Raw genomic sequence first — 25,265 nt, 5'->3', positions numbered from 1 at the left:
ATCTTTCACTAACCATGCATGAAGCAGCTGGACGTACGCAAAAAAAACCTGCTTCTACGAGCCGCGAGCATGACCTGCTGTGTGACATGCGTTTTCATGGCTTTTGTAGCCGCAAATTTTAGCTGGATTATAATCGAGAGCTTCGCGGGATATCCCCCCAGATGTGTAAACAAGTCATCTTCCGCGAATTATAGAATGCAAATGCTTCATTAAATATATTATTGAAATTAGCAGATAGGCTTAATACCCACAATGCTCGCAATCCTTCATACAGTACAGACTGTCCTCTATGTTGATCATTGTTCTCGTCCCGTTGCTTTTACCTGTGTTTTTGACTTGCCCTGCTCATCGTTCAATCATGGCTCCCAAGCGCAAGACCATTGTCGGAGATGCGTCGACTACCAAGAGGCAGAAGAAAGTGATGAGCCTGAGCCAGAAAGTGGAGCTGCTCGACCGGATTTTGAGAGGAGAGAGTGCGGCCTCTGTGGGCAGGCATTATGGTGTCAACGAATCCACCATTTACTACATACGGAAGAACGAGAAGGCGATTCGTGACAGTATTTCAGCGAGCGCTGTATTGAGTACAAAGGTGGTCACCCATGTCCGGTATGTCCACATAGAAAGGATGCAGAAGGCCCTCAGCATATGGATCGAGGACAACGTGCAGAAAAGTATGCCTTTGAGTGGACCTCTCATTTGCAAAAAGGCCAAACGAATTTATGATCATCTGTCTGGTGTGTTCATAGCCTGGTGTTGGCTTAGCGGTTAGGGTGCTGGCTTGGGATCCTAGGATCCTGGGTTCGAAACCCGGTTGATCGCTGAATTAACGCCAGGGGGGTTGACTCAGCTTGTCATCCTTCCGAGGTCGGCAAATTGAGTACCAGTTCACTGGTAATTCCCTGTGTGTCGCAAGAGGCGACAAACAGCGTTGGCGGCAGGAAGGGCATCCGGCCATAAAACATTGCTTCAAAATGGGGACCACGGTGCCCGAAAAAGGCCAACCCCTTCTCTGCCTGGAAAAATGGCCTCTAAAGGTGGTTTTGTCTGGTGTGATCATCTGATACGATCATCTTGTGGTGCCAGCTTGAGTGATGCGCCAAGCAATGATGGTACAAGCAACGCAACTTCATTCACTGCAAGTTTCAGTTGCAAGCTCAACAACAACAATTCAACTGCAAGTTCCAACGTTTCAAGGAGTGGTAAGGTCTCAAAAATGTGAAGCTCTCAGGGGAGCGTGCCTCAGACCACGAGGTGGCAAAAGCAATATAAATGAACAATATAACAATATAAATTATATATAATATATAATCTAAATACAATTATATATAATAATTATTTATAATAACAATAATATATATAACAATTATTTATAATATAAATGAAGAGGATTATAAATAATTACGGTAATTGGCATATGTGGGAAAATTACACGCCCAGACCAGGAATCGAACCCAGTTCCAGGACCCAAGAAAAATTGTCGTCTTGATCAGTAAGTCAGATTAATCTGTTTTCATGTTCATGTGTTCTGCAGATGTGGATGAATGCCAGACAATGGGGATCTGCATGAATGGCCGCTGTATCAACCTGCAGGGCTCATTCCGTTGCGAGTGTCCCCTTGGCCTTGTCATCAGCACAGATGGCCGTGTGTGCATTGGTAAGCGTTTTCATGGACACTCCAATAAATGAGATGGTAGATGCTAAAATAATGATGCCTTGCAGCCAATCACATGATCAATCAGAAGTCAGAAGAACCTGAGTATTTCGTTGTTCCACTGATCCTGAGTTGTCACAGAATGCTATCTGCAAACAAGGCGAATCTAATCTCATTTTATGGAGAAACTTGATATGAATTATCCAGTACATTGAGTCACAAATAAAGTTCAGTATTTCGAATTCCAATTTGTCCTATAATGTCTTCCTATATCTAATAGCTCCCTCTGCTCTCTCAGTCCTCTGACCTTCTCAAGAAACCCCACGATGCACTTGTTCTTCCATTATCCTCACCTTTCTTTCCTTTTTTTGAATACAAAGTCGAGGCTCGTGGACGAGCTAGAACATAGAATAGATCAGGAAATAACAGAAAAAAGGAACAGTAGAAAAGGAGAGGGAAAGACAGTAACAGCAGGTTTGAGGGACAAAATAGAGGGAGTTTTCAGGGGCGGATCCAGGAATTTAAAGACACGGGGGTGCACCAGGGCATCGTGCCGAATGTGAGGAGCTTCTGGGGGGGGGGGGGGGGCTGGTGGTCCTACCCCAGGAATTTTTGTTTTAATCGGAAACGACATTTCCTGCATTCTTGGTAGTTTCTGAAGTTCCATGCATTCTTCCCTGTCCCAACAGTTCAGCAGACTCGCGCTGACTAATGGCCAAAGTGGCGAACTGGTGAGCCGACTTGCCCAGCCGTAATCCTCAGTTCAAACAAGAATGACCGCAATGTGGAATGGGGTTGCTGACAGACTGCATGCAGCCTTACAGAAATCTGGGGCAGTGGGAAGGGAGAGGGGGTGCCGGACAGAACAGGGTGCAAGATCAGAAAGGAGGTGGTAAAAGACAGAGAGATTACAGACCTGTCTGCAATGGGAAAATGATAGGCCCATAAATTCAGCTTCATCGCGAGAGATTCCAATGATCTTGAAGGCCTTGGTTACCACAGCGTCAAGCTGAGCAAGATGTGAGGCAGGAGCTCCAGCCCAGAGGGGAGAGCAGTACTCCATCAAGCCATGGATGAAGGCTTAGTAGGTGGATAGAGGTTCAGGTGTGGCAAGAAGGGGTTCAGGTGTGCCAAGAAGGGGTTCAGGTGTGCCAAGAAGGGACTAGGTGGATAGGGGTTCAGGTGTGCCAAGAAGGGGTTCAGGTGTGCCAAGAAGGGACTAGGTGGATAGGGGTTCAGGTGTGCCAAGAAGAGAGTTTGCACGAAGGAGGATGCCCATTCGGTGACTGGCTTTGGAAGTTAACTTGGAAGCGTGGTTTGCCCAAAAAACTTCATGGCCGAGAGTGAGGCCCAAATGTTTGAGTGAATGAAATTCTTCAAGGGGATTGTTAAGAAGTACAAGGGAGGGTTTGCCAGACGGTCCTTTCGGAGAGACAAAGGGAGAGTGTGAGATTTGTCAGGATTAAAAGGCATTTTAAAATGTTTGATCAACTCGTGATTCTATCAAGGTCTAGAGAAAGGGAAGAGGCTGCTGCGTGCCAATCCGAAGCAGAAGGAATGTTATGGCAGATGGTGGAGTCATCAGGCAAGAGATAAAGAGGATTTTCCAGAGAGTCGGAGAGATCGTTGATGAAGATTAGGAATAGGATGGTACCCAGAACACTGTCTTGGGGAACTCCAGCCTTGACAGCGAGAGGAGATTAGAGGATCCTGTTGAGAGCTTTGCGTTGGCCTCGAGAGAGGAAGAAGTCAGTAAGCCTTGTTGGGAATTGGCCTTGGATGCCACAGGGAGACAGTTTGGAGAGCAAGGTGGGATAGCAGATTATTGTATTGAATGCTCGAGTTTTCTAAAGAGACGACCCTGATCTCATGTCAGACAATCTCCTGGTTAAACTTCCGAAATCCAGGCTGACTGCACACGTCAACTCTTTCATTCCTCACTTCTCCCGTCTATATAACAACATTCCAGAAGCAGTTGTGTCTCACTCTTCCATTCAGGACTTTAAACAAGCCATGCACCACCATCTGTCTTTACCCACAATACCTGATATTCACATTAACCCTTGCAGCTAACCCTAACATCTTACTCACAGGTTACTGTATTTTAATCATCCTCCTCCTCCTCTCTCTCTCTCTCTCTCTCTCCCTCTCTCTCTCTCTCTCTCTCTCTCTCTCTGTCTCTGTCTCTGTCTCTGTCTCTGTCTCTGTCTCTGTCTCTCTCTCTCTCTCCTGTCTCCTGTCTCTCTCTCCTGTCTCTCTCTCCTGTCTCTCTCTCCTGTCTCTCTCTCCTGTCTCTCTCTCCTGTCTCTCTCCGATATTTTCAAAATGCTTACATAAATTATTTTGTTTGCAACATTTCTGAGATTACCAAACATAAACGAGAATGTCACTCAGTAGAGAGAACACCTCCACCAGGCTGAACAGTTTACCTTTTGTATCTACTGATCGGCCGGATCCGGATTCGAACTTGAACCAAAATCTAATCAGCTCGTCTCATCCACCAAGTTTTGTCATAAGTTGTCCACAACTTTTTGAAATAACATGTTATATATCGTTTTTTGGTCGCATCGCTCAATGGTGAAGAATCACTTTTAAAATGATCGGATCCATATCCAGGTCCAGATCTTCACCAAAATCGAATTGATTCATCCTCGTCGCATACACTATCTCTCCACCAAATTTTGTCCGAATCTGTACACAACCTTTTGAGATATCCTGTGCACAAATAATCAAACAGACAGGGATGATAACATAAGTAAACTAGAACGGGCACTCGGTAGAGCGCATACCTTCGCCGCAGCTACTGTTCTGTACTTGGCATGGGAGTGTAGGGAACAGAACAGTGAACAGTTTGGTGCTGATTTCATGCAAATCGGATAAGAATTGACCGAGTTATGACAAACAAGATCGGGCATTGAATTCTGAACATTTTGGCATTAGTTGCATGCCAATTGGATAAAAATTGACCGCGCTATGGTAAAAATACGATTTTGACCTTTTCGTGACCTTGACCTTGACCTTTGACCCGATTGCTCCCAAAATCTAATCAAATGTGTCCCGTATAATAACCAATCATCCCACCAAATTTCATGCAATTCGGTTGAATACTTTTTGAGTTATGCGAATAACATACACACACACACACAGACATACAAATAAATACACAGCGATCAAAACATAACCTTCCGCTTTTGCGAAGGTAAAAATATTTCCCTTTTTGGAATCTGATGGCAAAATTGGATACCTCGGAGCATAATCCATATTAAATTATCACACGAATGGACCTTCTCATTTGCAGACATTAACGGGACAAAGGAAAGGCCTCAAAAGTCCAAATACATAAAAATGTCTGTCGCCCTACCTCTCTGTCTCTCTATACATATATATCACTGAGGCCTGCTTCTCACCTTACAGACATGTTAGTGGGTTTGCTGGGAGTTAGTGGGAAAAATTATTCCGTCTGTTTATCTGTCTCATGTTAACCACCTTCAGGTCACAATTTTACACCAAACTTTGCGAAACTTCACGAAATGGTAGAGTTGGTCAAAGTAAGAAGCCTATTGGTTTTGAGGTCAAAAGGTCAACATAGGCCAAAGGTCGACAACTTAAGTGCAATTTCTAAAATCCTCAATTTTCATCCAATTGACTTGAAATTTGAACAGGATTTGGACATCAGGCCTGTAAATTTAACCACCAATTATTTTTGAGGTCATGAACATAGGTCAAAAGGTCAACATCAGCCAAATTTTCTAAAATTGTCAATTTTCATCCGATTGACTTGGGATTTGAAGAGGATTTGCATATCAGGCCACTGAATTCAACCAGCAATTGTTGTTTTGGTCAGCCTAGGCCAATAGGTCAGCATAGGCCTAAGGTCAACAACATAGGTGCAATTTCTAAAACCTCTATTTTCATCTGATTGCCTTGAAAGTTGAACAGGATTTGCATATCAGGTCATTCAATTGAACCTCCAATTATTTTAAAGGTCTGAAGGTCAAAAAACGGTCAACATAAACCAAAAAAATTTAATTTTAAAATTTTAATTCGATTGACTTTAAATTTGAAGAGGATTTGCATGTCAGGTCACTGAATTCAACCAGCAATTATTTTTGAGGTCAACATAGGCCAAAAGGTCAACATAGGCTAAAGGTCAGCAACGAAGCAAAACCTTCGCACGACGGAAAAAAAACAAAAATAAAAAAACAAACCTATTTTAGGGATTTCGCAAGTATCATGGCATCTCTGCCATCAAATCAAATGGACTCCTCCGACGACCCAGGTACATTCACCGTGGCTCCGGTCGCAAGTTTGTTTATTTGCAATCACTATCAGGTCACTCCATCCCCGTCCTCTGGTCGGCTCAGCGCACTCTCACTCTTCGTCCCAGCGCACCTGGTCACAGCAACCCACACGATCGCACCTCTTGCCTACGAACCCTGGCTAAATCACCTGAATTCATCCCTGCTGTTCAAAACAACATCAAGCTCACCCTGTTCAACACCCGGTCCCTCAACAATAAATGCCTCATCCTGAACGAATACATCCTGGATAACAAACTGGACTTTCTCTGTCTCACCGAAACCTGGCAACAACCTCTGGACTACTACACACTCAACCTCACCACACCCAGTGGATATTCCTACGTCAATAAACCACGCTCGGAGGGCCGAGGTGGTGGAATTGCCGTTATCCACCGTCAAGACATCAAGACCAACCTCATCTCCATCTCATCTGCTCCATCATTTGAACACCTGGCTTTAAAACTCTCTGGTCACACGCAGTCAGTCATGGCTGTCGTCTACCGCCCTCCCAAACCACACCCATCATTCCTGTCTGACTTCTCCTACTTTCTGACCCAGCTATGTTCCCTCTCCCCCTCAATCCTCCTCCTTGGTGATTTCAATATCCACATGGACTCCACTGACTCCACAATAACCACTGACTTCACTGATTTACTCACCTGCTTTAACCTCACTCAACATGTCGACTTTCCTACCCATATCCGTGGTCACATTTTGGACCTTGTCTGCTCCACTGGATTAAATTTGCACCATCTCTATGGCTCCGACCTCACCCTCTCTGACCACTTAGCCATCACTCTGACCATCCACATCCCCGCCCCAACACCAAGGCATTATCGCACAATCAACTTCCGTAAGCTAAACGCTCTTTCACCTACCTCATTCTCATCCACCCTCTCTGAAAAAATGTCCACTTCTCCCTTCATTGACCTCCACACCCCTTCCGACCTCACTGACTACTACAACCACACTCTCTCCTCCTGCCTTGACCAGCTTGCGCCTGTAAAAACCAAAACAGTTTCTTTCACCCATTCTGCTCCCTGGTTTACCCCTGAACTCCACCTGATGAAAACTCGTGCTCGCCAACTTGAAAGACTCCGCAATAAAACGGGTCTCACAGTTCACTCCCAAGCCTACAAGGACCACATACAACACTACAAAGATGCCCTCTCCCGCGCCCGCTCTGCCTACTACTCTCAAATTATCCACTCTGGCTCCGGAAACCCAAAAGCACTCTTCTCGACAATAAACAAACTCCTCCGCCCCCTGAACACCACCACCCAGTCATTCACAGTAGACAACTGCATCTCCTTCCTCTCTTTCTTCCAACGCAAAATTGACAACATCTACAACAGCTTGACCACCACCGCACCCGCTCCCCCTCCAACCACCTGCCCCCCCTTGTCCTGCCATCCCCTGTCTCGGTTCTCCCCAATCTCTCCTACTGACCTCTCTGAACTCCTCATAGGAATGAAAACTGCCACCTGCACTCTTGACCCCATCCCCTCCAGCTTTGTCAAAGCCTCCCTCCCTGCTCTCTCTCCACTTATCATTGCAACAATAAACTCCTCCCTGTCTACAGGCATCGTCCCACCTTCCCTCAAAATTGCTGCTGTTACCCCCATTCTAAAAAAACCTGGTCTAAACCCTGACACCCTAAACAACTTCAGACCCATCTCCAACCTACCCTTTCTGTCAAAAGTTTTGGAACGCGCTGTAGCCACTCAACTCAAACATCATCTCTCTGCCAATAACTTGTATGAAACATTCCAATCCGGATTCCGCTCCAACCACAGTACTGAAACTGCTCTCCTCAAAATCACCAACGACCTTCTCCTCTCCTCTGACGCTGGCAACCTCAACATTCTCGTCCTCCTCGACCTCAGCGCTGCCTTTGACACCATCGATCACACTATCCTCCTCACCCGACTTGAATCCACCTTTAACGTCACCGGCACTGCCCTCTCTTGGATTAAATCATACCTCTCTGACAGATGCCAGTTCATCTCCATCAATAACTGCAAATCCCCCACTGCTCCCCTCCCCCAAGGTGTCCCCCAAGGTTCAGTTCTTGGCCCCCTCCTCTTCATCCTTTACCTGTCCCCGCTCGGTCACTTAATCCGCCGTCATGGTCTCCAATTCCACTGCTTCGCCGATGACATCCAGCTTTTCATCTCCACCAAGTCCGTCTCCACCGACACCCACTCTATCCTGACAAACTGCATCACTGAAATAAAATCCTGGCTTCAAATCAACTTCCTCAAGCTTAACTGTGATAAATCTGAAATAATCATCATTGGCCCAAAAACGCTCACAAAATCCACCCATAACTTTGCCCTCAACATCGACGGTATCCCAGTATCCACCTCCCCTCACATCCGGAATCTTGGCGTCATCTTTGACCAAACCCTTTCCTTCGACAAATACACTAAACAGATCACAAAGTCAGCCTTCTTTCACCTGAAAAACATTGCCCGTCTCCGCTCATCCCTCTCCTCCACGGCTGCAGAAACCCTCATCCACGCCTTCATCACCTCCCGTCTGGACTACTGCAATAGCCTCCTCTATGGTTCACCCTCAAAAATCACCAATAAACTCCAATACATTCAGAACTCCGCTGCCCGTCTACTCACTCATTCCCGGACCCGTGACCACATCACCCCCGTCCTTTACAAGCTTCACTGGCTCCCCATCCCCCAGAGAATCCAGTACAAAATCCTCCTCTTGACATACAAAGCCCTCCATAACCTGGCCCCATCCTACCTGGCTGACCTCCTCTCCAGACACACTCCCACCCGCAACCTCCGCTCTGCTGGTACCAACCTCCTGACCCCCTCCATCCGGACCAAATTCAGATCCTGGGGGGACAGGGCCTTCTCCATCGCTGCTCCCACCCTCTGGAACTCACTACCTCACACCATCAGAGACTCCTCCTCACTCACCACATTCAAAACATCACTAAAGACCCACCTGTTCAACGCTGCATTCAACATTCAACCCACAGCATTTAACCCCTGACTATCTCTTCTCCTTCTCCCTCCTTTTGCTTTAAATATTTCCCTATTGATTCTTGTCTTGTCTTTTTGATTCTTGTCTTATATATATGCCGTATATCGCTGCTGTTTGTTTTCTTGATTCTTGTCTTTTTGCAATTGTTGTTTTCATGTATTGTTATGCATTATGTTTTCCACTCTGTCAAAGCGCCTTTGGGCTTCTGGAAAAGCGCTATACAAAATAAATGAATTATTATTATTATTATTATCATGCTATGCATGACATATTTCTTGTTTTTATGTCCATTGTCTAGCTACCTGCTTCACTCTGGCCTGCTGTTGGTTTGTTGCTCTTCAAATCTCTGTTTCGAACTCTTGGATGAGTCTCGATCTGCAAGAAAATGGGCTTCGCCAAAAATGTGTGTTTAATCACTGATAGTGGGAACGGATCCCTTCAAACCAAAGTTTGAGTGAGCTCTCTCCCAGAGGAAGGTGCACTCCACCTTGGCATGAATGGATTTAAAAGACTCATCTGTTCCAGCCATGGAAGCACACACACTCTGTGTCAAATCACCATATTGTGAAGGCACCAAGACTGCAATGGCTGCCACCATTGTTGGGAATTTTTGAGCCAACGTTATCACGAATACTGCTCCACTTGCTTGGAAAGTTCTCGATCATCTTTTGAAAGTCTCGAGGTTGATAAACAGTAAAACCTTTTTCCATCCTGCAAATTAAGTCATGATTAATGTTGAATGCACAAATAAATATCCCTCGTCGCATGCGGAATCTCATCTCCTGGGACCCCATCACTGCACCACAATCACTTTATTTATATAGGGATCGTTTATGCCATAACTCAGTTTGATCAGTCGTTTGTTTTCTTGTTCTTTTTGACCTTTTACCATGGTGATACGACATGCCTCGCAGACACACACATGCGTAGCACCTGTTACGGGGGTTACAAGCATGGCCATTGCATCCGCGGCCTGCCGGGAGCCGTCACCAAGTCCGAGTGCTGTTGTTCCGATCCGAGGCACGCCTTCGGAGAGCCATGCAACCCCTGCCCAGCACTGCACTCGAGTGAGTGGAGTCACCAGATTGTCCTTTGGTGCAAAACCTTGAACGCAACCGTCCTGAGAAGTATTTCCTGAGCTAATAAAGTACATGCGGCAGTGCATGCTTGTAAATCCAGAAATGAAGTTATTTGTTCAAATATTGATCTTTTAATCCAAAAACCAAACCAAAACCATCCAAAACCTTGATCTTTTCTACCCCCGTTAATTCACCCCAGATCCACTTTTTTGAAATACCGACTTACTTCCTGGAAGTTCTAGCAGTGTCCATGTGTTCTTTTTACCTCTCCCACCCCCCCCCCCCCCTTCCCATACCCCCACCCCCCAAGCCCTCTCCCTCCCACAGATCTCCCGATGTCCCTGCTCTCCATCTTGTTCTCCCACCTCCTTTATCATATGTTTTTTGTTTTATGTGTCAGTTTGCCTTTTTGTGATCAATGTTAGCTCTTACACGAGCCTCGATCTTGCATACACAAAAATATTCCTTTTTGGGTAATGTAATGAAATTGGGTAATGTAATGTAATGTAAATGTAATGTAAATGTAATGTAATGTTTGACTGTAATGCAATTCATTTAAAGAGATTGTACAATCTGGATTGCAGCCGCACATTCTCGAGCGAAACCACATGGCATCGCTTCCCTTTACCTAATTATTACGTAGTTTTTCCCGAACCCACGGGAAATTGTATGGGTGTAACCAAATAGTTTGCCTTCGAGTTTAACCGCAGAATATCTCACGATTGAGGCCGGATGAAAAAGTTGTTTTTCAAACATTTTGTCACCAATTTCTTTTAAAACTGGGAATTATTCTGGGTGCTATTGGTGACCTCAAAGTGCCACGGATCAATTACCTTGGACGCAACCGTCCTGAGAAGTATTTCCTGAGCTAATAAAGTACATGCGGCAGTGCATTTAATCCAAAAAAAACAAAAAAACAATCCACTCTAACCCTAACCCTAACCCTAACCCTAACCCTAACCCTAACCCTAACTCTAACAGCAAATGTTGTGATTGTGTAGACGTGATTACCACCTGTGTGATTTTGTTTTTCAGACGAGTTCCAAGCCCTGTGTACCGGTGGAATTGGTATCACGGCCGACGGACGAGGTAGCACACCGACGAGTTCCGCGGGATATCGAGTCTGAAAGCGCAGCTCTCCACGAAAGCTCTGAAGGACACTAGTTTAGTTTAGACAACTTTTTTTTTTGAATGTCATTGTCATCAGATGATTTATACTGCAGTACTCCATCACAGCTGTGTCACTGCAAACACCTACAGTTATTTCGCCTTTTGGACGCAAGTCAGCATGAGTCATTGATGCACGCTCATCTGGATCATGGCTGGCGTTGACTTGCGCATAAAGTAATTTGCATGTGCATCCAATGAAGCTCAGGGAGTTGCTTTAAAAGCATCGACATCGTGATAATAAATCTCTTGCTCCAAAAACAGCTAGTTTAAAAATAAAAAAAATGGAACTTCTGAAGTCTAATGAGTAATATGAGGACCTTATCATGCCAAGAGAGTATATGGCACATCATTCTGGATGCCAGACATCGATGGAGGCAGAAAAACAAGCGCACACAGATTTAAGACTAGAGGGCAGACTTGAGGTCAGGGGTTTGTAATAGCTTGGGTCCTTAAGGGTCACTATGAGTCTGACCTTTGTCTCTTCGACAGACATAAATGAATGTGCCCATGACAAGGAGATCTGCCCACACGGCGTGTGCGAAAACCTCCGTGGCACTTACCGCTGTATCTGTAACATCGGCTACCAGACAGGCCTCACCGGGAAGAGCTGTGTCGGTAAGTAATGAGTTTTTGTGTGAGTCTGAAAAGTATCGAATTCATATCATTCGTCTCATCCACTGCATTAGTCTGACAAGATGGCACATTTGAGCCCTTTACTCTGTGTTTGATTCCTCACCTGACTATAAACTGTTGGGGTTGTGTGTGAACGTTAAAGATACCATGATGCAGAGGTGTGGAGGAGGATTCAGGTGGGTGCGAATGCATGGAGGAGGGTGGAGGGTGTAATGGCAGATACAAAGATTTCAAGGAGATTGAAAGGGACGGTTCTGATGTCGTGTGTAATGCCGGCCTACCTTTACGGTCTGGAGACGGTGACCCTGACAGAGAGACAACAGCAGAGGCTGCAGGTTTGCGAGAACAACTGGGTCAGGAGGATAGTGGGAGTGAAAAGGGTGGATAGAAGGAGGATGGATGAACTTGACGGGAGATTGGTGAAATGACGGCTCGGATGGGCTGGACATTTGGTGCGGATGGAGGAAGAGAGAATGGCAAAGAGAGAGGATAGATTGAGGGAACAAGGTAGGAGGTAAAGAGGAAGAGCTCGGTTGAGATGGGAGGATTGTGTGAAGAGGGATATCAGTAAGGTGGGGGTGGTTGGAGAGTGGAGAGAGTTGGAATAGGACAGAGGGCAGTGGAGAGGTATCGTGGTTAAGCCAGGGTAGGAGCTTGGTGCCATCGGACCCTTATAAAGGGAAGAGGAGGAGAACAACAAGGTGTATTTTGCAAAAATGTGAATTATCACCAGCACCCTGAACAAATTAAATTTTCCTCCCCAAAAATCATCTTTTTTCTGAACCACAAACCTGGCCAGCCGATTCGTGAAAGACCTGAACCAAAAAAGGTTTCCCGACCAACTCCACAAGAAGGTCGGCCGGGAAACTTTAAATTAGGTTTGGTGGCGGAAGGATTAAAAAAGCGTGTGCTGTGAATCTGTGAGGTCGGTGGTTCAAGCTTCGGTCTATTAACACCAAAGACTTTCAAAATGACACGTGCTCCTTCCGTGCTCAATGCTCAGCGTTTAAAAAAAAAAAATCATAGAGCACTGACAAACAACCATAGGTTGGCGACTGCAGCACAGTTGTTGATGGGCCGAATGATTTCCTGCTGCCTTGAAGCTTTCTGTAAGGGAACTCGAATAAGGTGGGAATAATTTGGGCCATTGAGGAAGTAATGGAGGTAGTAATCCAGTGCTTTATTTAAATTCCATATGTGATTCGTTTCCCTTGTTCATGGATTTTAAGGTCCATGGAATGTGAGGAGCCAGTTTTGTTTGACGAATAGGTGATGACAAACTAAAAGTTTTACAGATGGCATTGTTTACTGCAGCAATTGTTCCAGGTAGCAGTGTCATCCATATGCCACAAGTTAATGAATAAATAAAAAGTGGTTCTCGAGTGTAGCAGGCGTTCACATTATTACCTCCACCACCGAAAGTGCACGGAGATTATGTTTTCATCCCTGACGGTCTGTCTGTTTGTCTGTAAATAGGATATGTCAAAAAGTTGTGGCCGGATTTGGGCAAAATTTGATGGATAAGGTTGGGTTTGTGACGAGGACGAATTTAATAGATTTTGGTGAAGATCCAGATGTGGATCTGAGAATTTTTTTCAGTGATTCTTTACCATTGAGAGATATGGAATAGGGAGAAAAAGAACAAATAGATGAAATTCCACTTATAGAGCGACACTTGGCAAAAGAGAACAAAGCAGAATGGCACTCAGTAGAGCATCCTTTTGACCTCACAAATAATTGGTGGTTGAATTCAGTGACCAGATATGCAAATCCTCTTCACATTTCAAGTCAATCGGATGTAAATTGAGGATTTTCGAAATTTGAAAAAAGTGGTTGACCTTTCGCCTGTTTTGACCTTTTGGCCTATGCTGATCTCAAAAATAGTTGTTGGTTGAATTCAGTTAGCTAATGTGTAAATCCCATTCAAATTTTAAGTGAATCGGATGAAAATTGAGGATTTTAGAAATTTGAAATTGGTTATTGTTGGTGTTGACCTTTGGCCTATGTTGACCTTTTGGCCGATGCTGATCTCAAAAATAGTTAGTGGTTGAATTCAGTTTGCCGATATGTAAATCCTTTTCAAATTTCAAGTCAATCGGATGAAAATTGAGGATTTTAGTAATGTGAAAAAAATGATTGACCTTTGGCCTATGCTGACCTTTTGACCTAAAAAAAAATATATAGGATTTTGTAGGACCACGAACTCTACAATTTGGTGAATTTTCTTGAAGATCGGTTTCAAATTGTGACCTGTAGGCAAGTATAAGTGAGCGGACAGACAAACAAACACACACACACACACACACACACACACAAACAAACAAACACACAAATGAAAAATCACTCATAGAGCGACACTTGGCAAAACAGAACAAAGTAGATTGGCACTCAGTAGAGCATCCTTTTGACCTCAAAAAGAGTTGGTGGTTGAATTCAGTTGGCCGCTATGAAAATCCAATTCAAATTTCAAATCAATCGGATGAAACTTGAGGATTTTAGAAATGTGAAAAGTGGTTGACCTTTGGCCTATGTTGACCTTTTGGCCGATGCTGATCTCAAAAATAGTTAGTGGTTGAATTCAGTTTGCCGATATGTAAATCCTTTTCAAATTTCAAGTCAATCGGATGAAAATTGAGGATATTAATAATGTGAAAAAAATGATTGACCTTTGGCCTACGCTGACCTTTTGACCTAAAAAATATATATAGGATTTTGTAGGACCACGAACTCTACAATTTGGTGAATTTTCTTGAAGATCGGTTTCAAATTGTGACCTGTAGGCAAGTATAAGTGAGCGGACAGACAAACAAACACACACACACACACACACAAACAAACAAACACACAAATGAAAAATCACTCATAGAGCGACACTTGGCAAAACAGAACAAAGTAGATTGGCACTCAGTAGAGCATCCTTTTGACCTCAAAAAGAGTTGGTGGTTGAATTCAGTTGGCCGCTATGAAAATCCAATTCAAATTTCAAATCAATCGGATGAAACTTGAGGATTTTAGAAATGTGAAAAGTGGTTGACCTTTGGCCTATGTTGACCTTTTCGCCTATACTGATCTCAAAATAGTTGGTGGTTGAATTCAGTAAGCCGATATGTATATCCTATTCACATTTCAAGTCAATCGGATGAAAATTGAGGATTTTAGATATTTGAAATTGTTGTTGACCTTTCGCCTATGTTGACCTTTTGGCTTATGCTGATCTCAAAAATAGTTGGTGGTTGAATTCAGTTAGCTTAAATGAAAATCCTATTCAAATTTCAAGTCAATCGGATGAAAATTGAGGATTTTAGAAATTTGGAAAAAGGTGGTTGACCTTTAGCCTATGTTGACCTTTTGACCTCAAAAATATATAGAATTTTGTCGGACCACGAACTTTACCATTTGGTGAAGTTTCGTGACGATCAGTTTAAAATTGTGACCTGTAGGCAAGTATAAGTGAGCGGCCAGACAAACACACAAACAAACAAACACACAAACACACACACACACACACACAAACTGGAGTGTTCAACATACTTGCAAAAAAAAGAAAAAAAATTTGCCAAGTAACAAACACAAACACACACATAGAAACACACAAACCGGAGTGATCAACATACTTGCAAAAATTTTTTTTTTTTTTGCCAAGTAACAAGGAGGGGGGAATCACGAGTGGAGATCACGGAGTGGGTCAGGGGGAAAGCATAATGTGACGATGGACGGCACTCTTGAAACACAAGGATGTAAGAGCACAAGCTAGCAAAAACTGGAGTCGGTTCCAGAGACAAGACACAAGAAGGATTAAGGAATGGTCGTGAACATCCAACATGGACTTGGAAAGGCTGTGCTCGACATCCGAAGACGCAGGTGACACGAACAGTGAACAAAATCTGCTCAACTTGCAAGAATGGTCTTCCTATTTTCTGGTGTCATTCCATGCACATTTCAAGAACAGATCTGTAATGATTTTGGTCTTCAAACTTTCTTCACGGTATCAATAACAAATATTTTTAAGATCAGAACATTTATTTATGAGAAAGGTGTTGCTGTCTCCACAAAGATGGACACCTTCTCATGCTTGGCGTGGCAGCTTAAGGTCCTTGCTGTCAAATTGCGGTGATGATCCAATTGTTGCGGAATCTAGACTCAGTGCTCACATTCTATTTTGGCTTGATGAGAAGCAGAGCTTCCAGTGCAATGAGTCGACAATTTACATACAGTGTTGGGATTGTCATCTTCCAGTCATGTGTTCGCTTCCCCAAACGCCTCATTGAAAGAGCGATGGCTCCGCACTGTAGCAACCAATTCCCCCTGTACGACATTGCTGCATCCAACATTTCTTGTAAATTCAAGAATTCTGTCGAGATCTGTTTAAATTTTCCATGTGTCGTAGAGCAGGTACCGCCGGCACGTGCAACCGCAGGCACGCGCAACCCCAGGAGTGTTGATCTTATTTTAAATATTGCGAACCACTGGGATGAGAAGCAGAGTCTGACGTCATCTGGTCTGCTGCTTCCTCCAAACTTCACAAACCGCTTGAGTATATTGTGTAAAACAGAATTAATTTAATGCATGGTGTATCATTCATTTTGTGGTACACAATGTGGAAATAGAGTGAAAGTTTGTATTTTTGTTACCACTGGCGATGGATGCAGATTGCAGACATTTCCTTGTAACTGCCAGGTGTGCTGTTTATGCAGCCAAGTTCTTGCGCCAACTGAATTGAGAGCGTCTGCAGTAACTTCAGCTGTAGAGAGAGAGGCTGAGTGCAAAGTTACAATATTGCAACAGTGAACAACACGCAAAGAGCTACAAGCCGCAGTGATTACGTGTGTCTGACATCCATGATGGGCTCCTGCGTATTTGCAGCTTCTTCATGTATAAGCACAATAAGGGAAATTGAAGACAGACCATATAATCTTGTGCTATGCTTGCAATAGTTTCCCAATACAGTTAATTTTAACATTGACAATAACAAGAACGACACTCGGTAGAGCGCATACCTCCGCCAGGCTGAACAGTTTATGTTTTGTATTCCAATGATAGGCCGGATCTGGATTCGGACCTGAACCAAAATCTAATCGGCTTGCTCTTGTCACCAAACCAACTCATCCACCAAGTTTTGTCACAACTCGTCCACAGCTTTTTGAAATATCGCGCTAATATATCATTTTTTGCTCCATCTTTTTTTGCTCCATTTTTTGCTCCATGTCACAACTCGTCCACTTTTGAAAAATCTCGCGAGATCTTGGAGACGGTGGCAGGGGTTTTCGACGGTCCACACGGTCTCCACGTTTTTTCAAAGTTAAGTCTGTTCACAATTGTATTTTGTCGAAACTGTATTTATCGTTCGGTGTGTGAACTTATAGTGTGCACCTTGGAAGTTTCTCGGTGTTTATCTTTCATAATATTAATCGTTTGTTTGCCGCGTCACGAGCAAGGCCTTGCAGCCTCAGGCTTCCCCCGTCGAAGGTTGTTCCTTCCTTCGCTGTTTTGCTAGCTTTTTTGATTTCCCCTTCTCCACCAAGCTTCACCAAACATCTACTATTTATCTAACGTTGTAACCCCCACACCCCGCCCGCCCAAAAACAAACAAAAAAAACTTTTATTTCCCTTTCTCCTCGTGTGCTTTTGCCTCTGCCCACGTGCGCTGTCTCGCCCCGCCCCCATTTTCCCCTTGCCTTCCACCTTTTGCCCTGTTCAAGTGACTCGTGGTCGTCGCTCTAGGCTTCCTCCCCCCATTGGTATTTTTGTGAATATAAGATTGTTCTTCACAGTTCTGTTTAAATATGTTTCAACTATCCCCTTCAGTGTTTTATTCAGTGGTTTATTACAACATGCTGTTTTTCTTCTTATTTAAAAGGCTCCTTTCAATTTCCTCTTCAACTCATTCCATTTCAAAAAAATATTCAATCTCTGATGATTCCAAATCACTCCATGCTCTAAATTCTCATTCATTCCATCCCTCCTCCATCGTTCTTAAACGAATCGCTAACTTGAAAATCACAACAAACCCAATTTGTTATATATGTTCATCTTTCATTTATCATCCACCTTCTAAACTCCCCCCTTGCCCCTCCCCTTCAAATCTCCCCCCCAACCATCCCTCCCAAATTCTCCCTCCTCCCACCTCCTTCTCAAAGCTGCCTCCTCCCCACTTCGTCTCCCTTCTATGTCATACCTCCACCTCCCCCAACCTTCTACTTTCCTCTGCCCCCCCTCAAACAAACTCTCACTGTGCCTCATTCCATCACCATCAACCCTTTCGTCCTCCTCATCCTTCCCTTTCTTGTAACTCTTCTGTAATCTCTGACACACTATCAACTGCTCTTCCTACATCCCCCTCTCACCCTTCATCTGACCCTACCCCTCCCCTCCCCTGTCCTGCACCCGATGCTCCCCCTCTCTCCTCACTAACGGTATGGACCTCAAACATGCGGGGCCTTCGCTCAAACCTGATTGATCTCTCCATTCAGGTTGCTTCTGAAAATCCAGACTTGATCTGCTTAACAGAAACTTTCCTCCTTCAAGATGTCTCTGATTCCTTAATATCTCTTCCTGGTTACTCCCTCCTCTGGTACGATAGACCTGAGCCTCGTCCTGGTGGTGGGGTGGCTATCTTTATCAAAAACTCTCTTCCTCACTCTCCCTGCACTGCCCTCTCTCCACCCCACCCACAGGAGTACCTCTGGCTGTCGCTTCCTCTCCGCTCCCACCTTTTGTTCATATGTATTCTGTACCATCCTCCAAACAGTGATGACTCAATTTACATTTCTCTGTCGGACAACATGGACCAACTTCTATCAACTCATCCAAACTCTCTCTTCCTCATATGTGGCGACTTCAACTGTCATCATGCCATCTGGCTGGGTGTGGATTCATCTCTCACCAGCCATGGCACCTCAGCAAAGGACTTCTGCGACTCATTGGGACTGACACAATCTGTCAATTTCCCGACCCGGATCTCAGTCAATGGAGTAGCTTCTCTTCTGGACTTGGTTATGACTAACTTCCCTGCAAATGTCTGCTGCTCTTCTTCTGCTCCAATCGGTTCTTCTGATCATGTGCTTGTTAAAGTGGACATCTCACTGGCCATTCTCAGAGAGCCTCCTCAGCGCCGACGAGTCTGGCATTTCACTCAGGCCGACTGGCACGGTCTGCAAGCAGCCATCAATCAACTGGACTGGTCTCCCATCTCTAATGCCTCTGACATCAATTCTTCCTGGGAATTCTTCCAAAGCAAACTGCTCTCTCTCATGCACAGATTTATCCCATCTCGTCTTCAGTTGTCTTACCCTTCCTCCCGTCCATGGTACACTGAATATTGTGGTGAGGCAGTTGCCCTGAAACAACTTGACTTTGCGTCTTGGAAGGCAAATCCAACTGAAGACAATCTCAGTTCCTTCCACCAAGCTCGAAACAAGTGTGTTTCTACCCTCAGGAGTGCCAGGAAGCACCATCTCTCCACACTCAAGATTGAACTTTCAAACCTGTCTCCTTCCTCCAAATCCTGTTGGCGTCTGGTCAAATCCGTTTCTGGTGTTTGTTCCCCCTCCATCCCCTCCCTTACCTCAAATGGCTACACAGTTGACACCGCACGTGACAAAGCCGAATGCCTCAACTCTGTGTTTGCCTCAAAATCGTGTGTCCCAAACCCATCTCTCTCTGTTCCCACCTTTCCCAGTCGAACCCAACTGCTCCTGGACTCTGTGTCCTTCTCTCCTGACAAGGTGGAGAACTTTTATCAAACCTCGACTCTGATTCTGCAACTGGACCAGATGGCATCAGCCCTCGGGTCCTAAAATCCTGCTCTGCCGCTCTATCTCACCCTCTCTCTGTTCTTTTCACCCTATCTTTTGCTCAAGGTCATCTGCCAGCATCTTGGAAATCAGCAAACATTACCGCTTTACACAAAAAGGTGCAAAAACAGATCCTTGCAACTACAGACCAATCAGCCTGCTCCCAATTATCAGCAAAGTCATGGAATCCACCATTGCTTCGGATATCAAATCCTTCCTCTTCTCCAATGGCTTGATCTCTGATCATCAATTTGGATTCAGACCAAGTCATTCTACTCTGGACATGTTGCTTCTGCTGTCTCAACAATGGATGGAGGTCCTCAATGCCAAACAGGAAATCAGAGCTGTCTCACTTGACATATCACGTGCCTTCGATACGGTCTGGCACCCAGCTCTGTTCAGCAAACTCACCTCCTATGGTATTCAGGGAAATCTCCACTCATGGCTGGCGGACTTCCTCTCTAGTCGTAGGCAACGTGTGGCCCTGAATGGATTTCTCTCATCTTCCCCTTCCTGTTCTGGCTGGAGTTCCCCAAGGTAGTGTTCTGGGCCCTGTGCTATTTCTGGTCTTCATCAATGATCTCTCCGACTCTCTGGAAAATCCTCTCTATCTCTTTGCTGATGACTCCACTATCTGCCGCTCCATTCCTCATCCCTCAGATCGGCAGTCTGCAGCCTCCTCACTCTCTGCAGACCTGGACAAAATCACAGACTGGTCAAACAAGTGGAACATGTCTTTCAATCCTGACAAATCTCACACTCTTACAATGTCTCTCCGAAAGGGCCGACTGGAAAATCCTCCCATCTACTTTCTCAACAATCCTCTCCAAGAAGTTCTGTCGCTCAAGCTTTTGGGTCTCACTATCTGCCATGATCTTTCTTGGGAAAACCACATTTCCAAGCTGGCCTCCAAAGCTAGTCGCCGACTGGGCATCCTCCGTCGTGCGAAGTCCTTCCTTGGCACACCTGAGCTCCTCACCACATACAAGGCTTTCATCCGCAGCTCAATGGAATACTGTTCCCCCCTCTGGGCTGGTGCTCCTGCCTCACACCTTGCTCGGCTTCACGCTGTTGAGGCCAAAGCTTTCAGAATCATTGGAATCTCCTGCGATGTAGTCAACTCCGAGGGCCTTTCACTCACTCACCGCAGGCAGGTTGGTGGTCTTTCTGTCTTCTACCGACTCCTCTCCGGCCTTGCTCCCCCAGCTCTCTCTGTGCTCTGTCCCCCCAATATTCCTTCAGGTCGCACAAGATCTGCCTGCAACCCTCTTATGGTTAAACTGCCAAAGTCTAGGCTCTCTGCTCACCTTCACTCTTTCATTCCCCTTTTCTCCCGCCTCTGGAACAAACTCCCCCACTCCCTTCAATCCCACTCCTCCCTCCAGGTCTTTAAAACAGCTGTTCACCACCATCTCTTATCTTCCCCCATCGAAAACCTTGATCTTTTCTACCCCCGGTAATTCACCCCAGAGTCCTTGCAGTGTTCATATGTTTTATTCCTCTCCCACCTCCCCCCAAGTCCTCCCGATGTCCCTGCTCTCAAATGTTGTGTTTGTGTCCTTCCCCCTCTCTCCCCATCTTGTCTGCCACTCCCCTTGTTTTTTGTGTTTTGTGTGTCGGTTTGTCTTTTTGTGTGATTAATGTTAGCTCTTTCACGAGCCTCGATCTTGTATACAAAAAAAAAAAAAAAAAATCTCTCAATGGTGAAGAATCACAAAACATTCTAAGATCCGGATTCAGATCTTCACCAAAATCTAATCATTTCATCCTTGTCGCAGACCCAAACTCTCCACCAAATTTTGTCCGAATCCGTCCACAGCTTTTTGAAATAACGTGCATTTTTATCATTTTTTTTAATATCATTTTTTAAAATATCATTATATCATTTTTTATATCATTTTTTGCTCCATCTCTCAATGGTGAAAAATCACTAAATAATTCTCAGATCCGGATTCAGATCTTCAACAAAATCTAATCATTTCGTCGTGCTCACAAACCCAACCTCTCCACCAAATTTTGTTCGAATCTGTCCACAGCTTCTTCTTTTTTTTTTATATCATTTTTTGCTCCATCTCTCAATGGTGAAGAATCACTAATAAAATTCTCAGATCCAGATTCAGATATTCACCAAAATATAATCATTTTCCTCCTTGTCACAAACCCAACCTCTCCACCAAATTTTGTCCGAATCCGTCCACAGCTTTTTGAAATATCGTGCTATATATCATTTTTTGCTCCATCTCTCAATGGTGAAAAATCACTAAATAATTCTCAGATCCGGATTCAGATCTTCAACAAAATCGAATCATTTCGTCCTTGTCACAAACCCAACATCTCCACCAAATTTTGTCCGAATCCGTCCACAGCTTTTTGAAATATCGTAGTATGTATCATTTTTTGCTCTGTCTCTCAATGGTGAAGAATCACTAAAAAAAATCTCAGATCCGGATGCAGATCTTCACCAAAATCTAGTCATTTCGTTCTTGTCTCAAACCCAACTTCTCCACCAAATTTTGTCCGAATCCGTCCACAGCTTTTTGAAATATCGCGCTATGTATCATTTTTGATCTATCTCTCAATGGTGAAGAATCACTAAAAAGTTCTCAGATCCGTATTCAGATCTTCACCAAAATATAATCATTTCGTCCTTGTCACAAGCCCAACCTCTCCACCAAATTATGTCTGACCACAGCTTTTTGAAATATTGCGCTATATATCATTTTTTGCGCTACCACTAAATTGTGAAGAATCACTAAAAAAAAATCTCAGATCTGGATTCAGATATTCACCAAAATCTAGTAATTTCGTCCTCGTCACAAACCCAACTTCTCCACCAAATTTTGTCCGAATCCGTCCACAGCTTTTTGAAATATTGCGCTATATATCATTTTTTGCTCTGTCTCTCAATGGTGAAGAATCACTAAAAAAAATTCTCAGATCTGGATTCAGATATTCACCAAAATCTAGTCATTTCGTCCTCGTCACAAACCCAACTTCTCCACCAAATTTTGTCCGAATCTGTCCACAGCTTTTTGAAATATTGCGCTATATATCATTTTTTGCTCTGTCTCTCAATGGTGAAGAATCACTAAAAAAAATTCTCAGATCCGGATTCAGATATTCACCAAAATCTAGTCATTTCGTCCTCGTCACAAACCCAACTTCTCCACCAAATTTTGTCCGAATCTGTCCACAGCTTTTTGAAATATTGCGCTATATATCATTTTTTGCTCTGTCTCTCAATGGTGAAGAATCACTAAAAAAAATTCTCAGATCTGGATTCAGATATTCACCAAAATCTAGTAATTTCGTCCTCGTCACAAACCCAACTTCTTCACCAAATTTTGTCCGAATCCGTCCACAGCTTTTTGAAATATTGCGCTATATATCATTTTTTGCTCTGTCTCTCAATGGTGAAGAATCACTAAAAAAAATTCTCAGATCTGGATTCAGATATTCACCAAAATCTAGTCATTTCGTCCTCGTCACAAACCCAACCTCTCCACCAAATTTTGTCCAAATCCGTCCACAGCTTTTTGAGATATTCTGTTCACAAACAGACAGACAGACGGGTGAAAACATAACCTCCATCCACCTTCAGTGGCGGAGGTAATAACACCAACAACAACAACAACAATCGTGACAGGTGAAGGAGATTTGTCCCTCTGATCCCTGGTATTGATTGAGATGAGGTTGAGATGGTTTGGTCATGTGTTGAGGAAGAATAAAAGTGACTGGTTGAGAAGAGTGATGGAAATGAATGTAGAAGGAAGTAGAGGATGGGGAAGACCGAGAAAGACTTGGCTAAAGATGGTGGAAGAAGATATGCGGGCAAGGAGGTTAACAAGGAGAGATGCAGAAAATAGGGCAAAATGGAGAAGATTGTCATGGGGACCGCAAGGCTAACCCCCGCTCTAGCAGGGATAATGGCCTTAAAATGCATGTTGTTGTTGTTGTTGATCCCTGGTATTGATGGCTAAGCTTGCCGCCATCTTGATTTTCAGCACATGTATGAAAGCAGGAAAAACGTGTGATCATAGGCGTCTATACATAGCGACTCTTTCAAGCCAAATTTCCTGAAAACGAATTACATTATTGTCCCTTTTATTCAGTTTGACAAGTGTGGTGTTGGCTTAGCGGTTAGGGTGCTGGCTTGGGATCCTAGGGTCCTGGGTTCGAATCCCGGTCGTTCGCTGAATTAATACCAGGGGGGTTGACTCAGCCTGTCATCCTTCCGAGGTCGGCAAATTGAGTACCAGCTTGCTGGGATGAATGATCACGGTGTGTACCCCGGTTTAGAATAGGTACACCGTATCCCTGCGCATCATAGGAGGCGACTAAGGGTTGGCATCAGGAAGGGCATCCGGCCATAAAAACATTGCCTCACACAGGGAACAGTGATTGTCATGGGGCCCGCAAGAATAACCCCCGCTCTAGTGGGGAAAAATGGCCTTAAAAAGATCATTCATTCATTCATTTATTCAGTTTGACAGGATGGTTGAGAAGAACCAAACTTCCATACGATAAGTGTTAATATTTGTGATTTCTCACTATTGTTCAGGAATTTATGACCATTTCATGATCTTCATAATTACTCTGAGTGAATATAACATGATTTGCACACACATCGTATCAATGTTTAGTTTTTCAGATTTTTCTCTTCTGACGTTAACTACATTTTAATATTATGCCTATATGCCTATATATTGAGGACCAGTTCACTGGTAAATCCCTGTTTGTCTTAAAAAGGCGACAAACAGGGTTGGCGGCAGGAAGGGCATCCGGCCGTAAAACATTGCTTCAAAAAGGGAACCAAAAAAACAACAACAACCACGGTCCCCGAAAAGGCCAACCCCCGCTTTGCGGGGAAAAATGGCCTCTAAACGGTGGTTTTTTTTATACTCGATCAATATTTGTTTGAACGCCATTGTTGTAACGTTTCTCCTGTAACCATCCGGTGACCCTCCCAGATATTGACGAATGCATATTGCGGAGCGGCCTGTGTGACAATGGCATGTGTCGGAACACACCAGGAAGCTACACATGTTACTGTCCTGAAGGATTCGTCTTCCAGCCCGACACCGAGACATGTGAAGGTGCGTCGGTAGAGTGGCCTGAGCTGACACTGTGAGGACACGGTTAGAATGTTCAATGGGTGTTTTTTCACTAGATCTTACCCTGTTAACCTCCTGATTTGCACGGATACATTCAAAACATCTGAGGGTAGTCAAAAGGGGTTTTCAGAATGGGATTTCCACCCATCTATTCATGTGCAGCAAGTGGCTGCTCTTTGCATAATCACTAACATCGTCTTGGCATATTTTACGTTCGCCAGCAATTGATGGTTGTAGATGGGTCTCCAGCTGATTGTCCCACCCAATTGATGGTAGTAGATGGGTCTCCAGCTGATTGTCCCACCCAATTGATGGTAGTAGATGGGGTCTCCAGCTGATTGTCCCACCCAATTGATGGTAGTAGATGGGTCTCCAGCTGATTGTCCCACCCAATTGATGGTAGTAGATGGGGTCTCCAGCTGATTGTCCCACCCAATTGATGGTTGTAGATGGGGTCTCCAGCTGATTGTCCCACCCAATTGATGGTAGTACATGGGTCTCCAGCTGATTGTCCC

General features: G+C 44.3%; 1 protein-coding gene across 1 annotated transcript in view; it reads left to right on the top strand.

The window, feature by feature from the left end:
• Positions 1-25,265, top strand: part of LOC137434504 (fibrillin-2) — a 360,988-nt gene that overhangs the window by 164,821 nt on the left and 170,902 nt on the right. The window contains exons 15-19 of the mRNA XM_068127594.2: positions 1,532-1,654; positions 9,876-10,028; positions 11,076-11,129; positions 11,700-11,825; positions 24,607-24,732. Coding sequence (XP_067983695.2) covers positions 1,532-1,654; positions 9,876-10,028; positions 11,076-11,129; positions 11,700-11,825; positions 24,607-24,732 — 582 coding nt within the window. The remainder of the gene's footprint in view (positions 1-1,531; positions 1,655-9,875; positions 10,029-11,075; positions 11,130-11,699; positions 11,826-24,606; positions 24,733-25,265) is intronic.

This window comes from Myxine glutinosa, chromosome 10, assembly GCF_964187855.1.
Source record: "Myxine glutinosa chromosome 10, kmMyxGlut1.1, whole genome shotgun sequence".
NCBI classification, from domain to species: domain Eukaryota; kingdom Metazoa; phylum Chordata; class Myxini; order Myxiniformes; family Myxinidae; genus Myxine; species Myxine glutinosa.
Note: the sequence above shows the minus strand (reverse complement) of the source record. Positions and strands in the feature narration are given on the sequence as shown.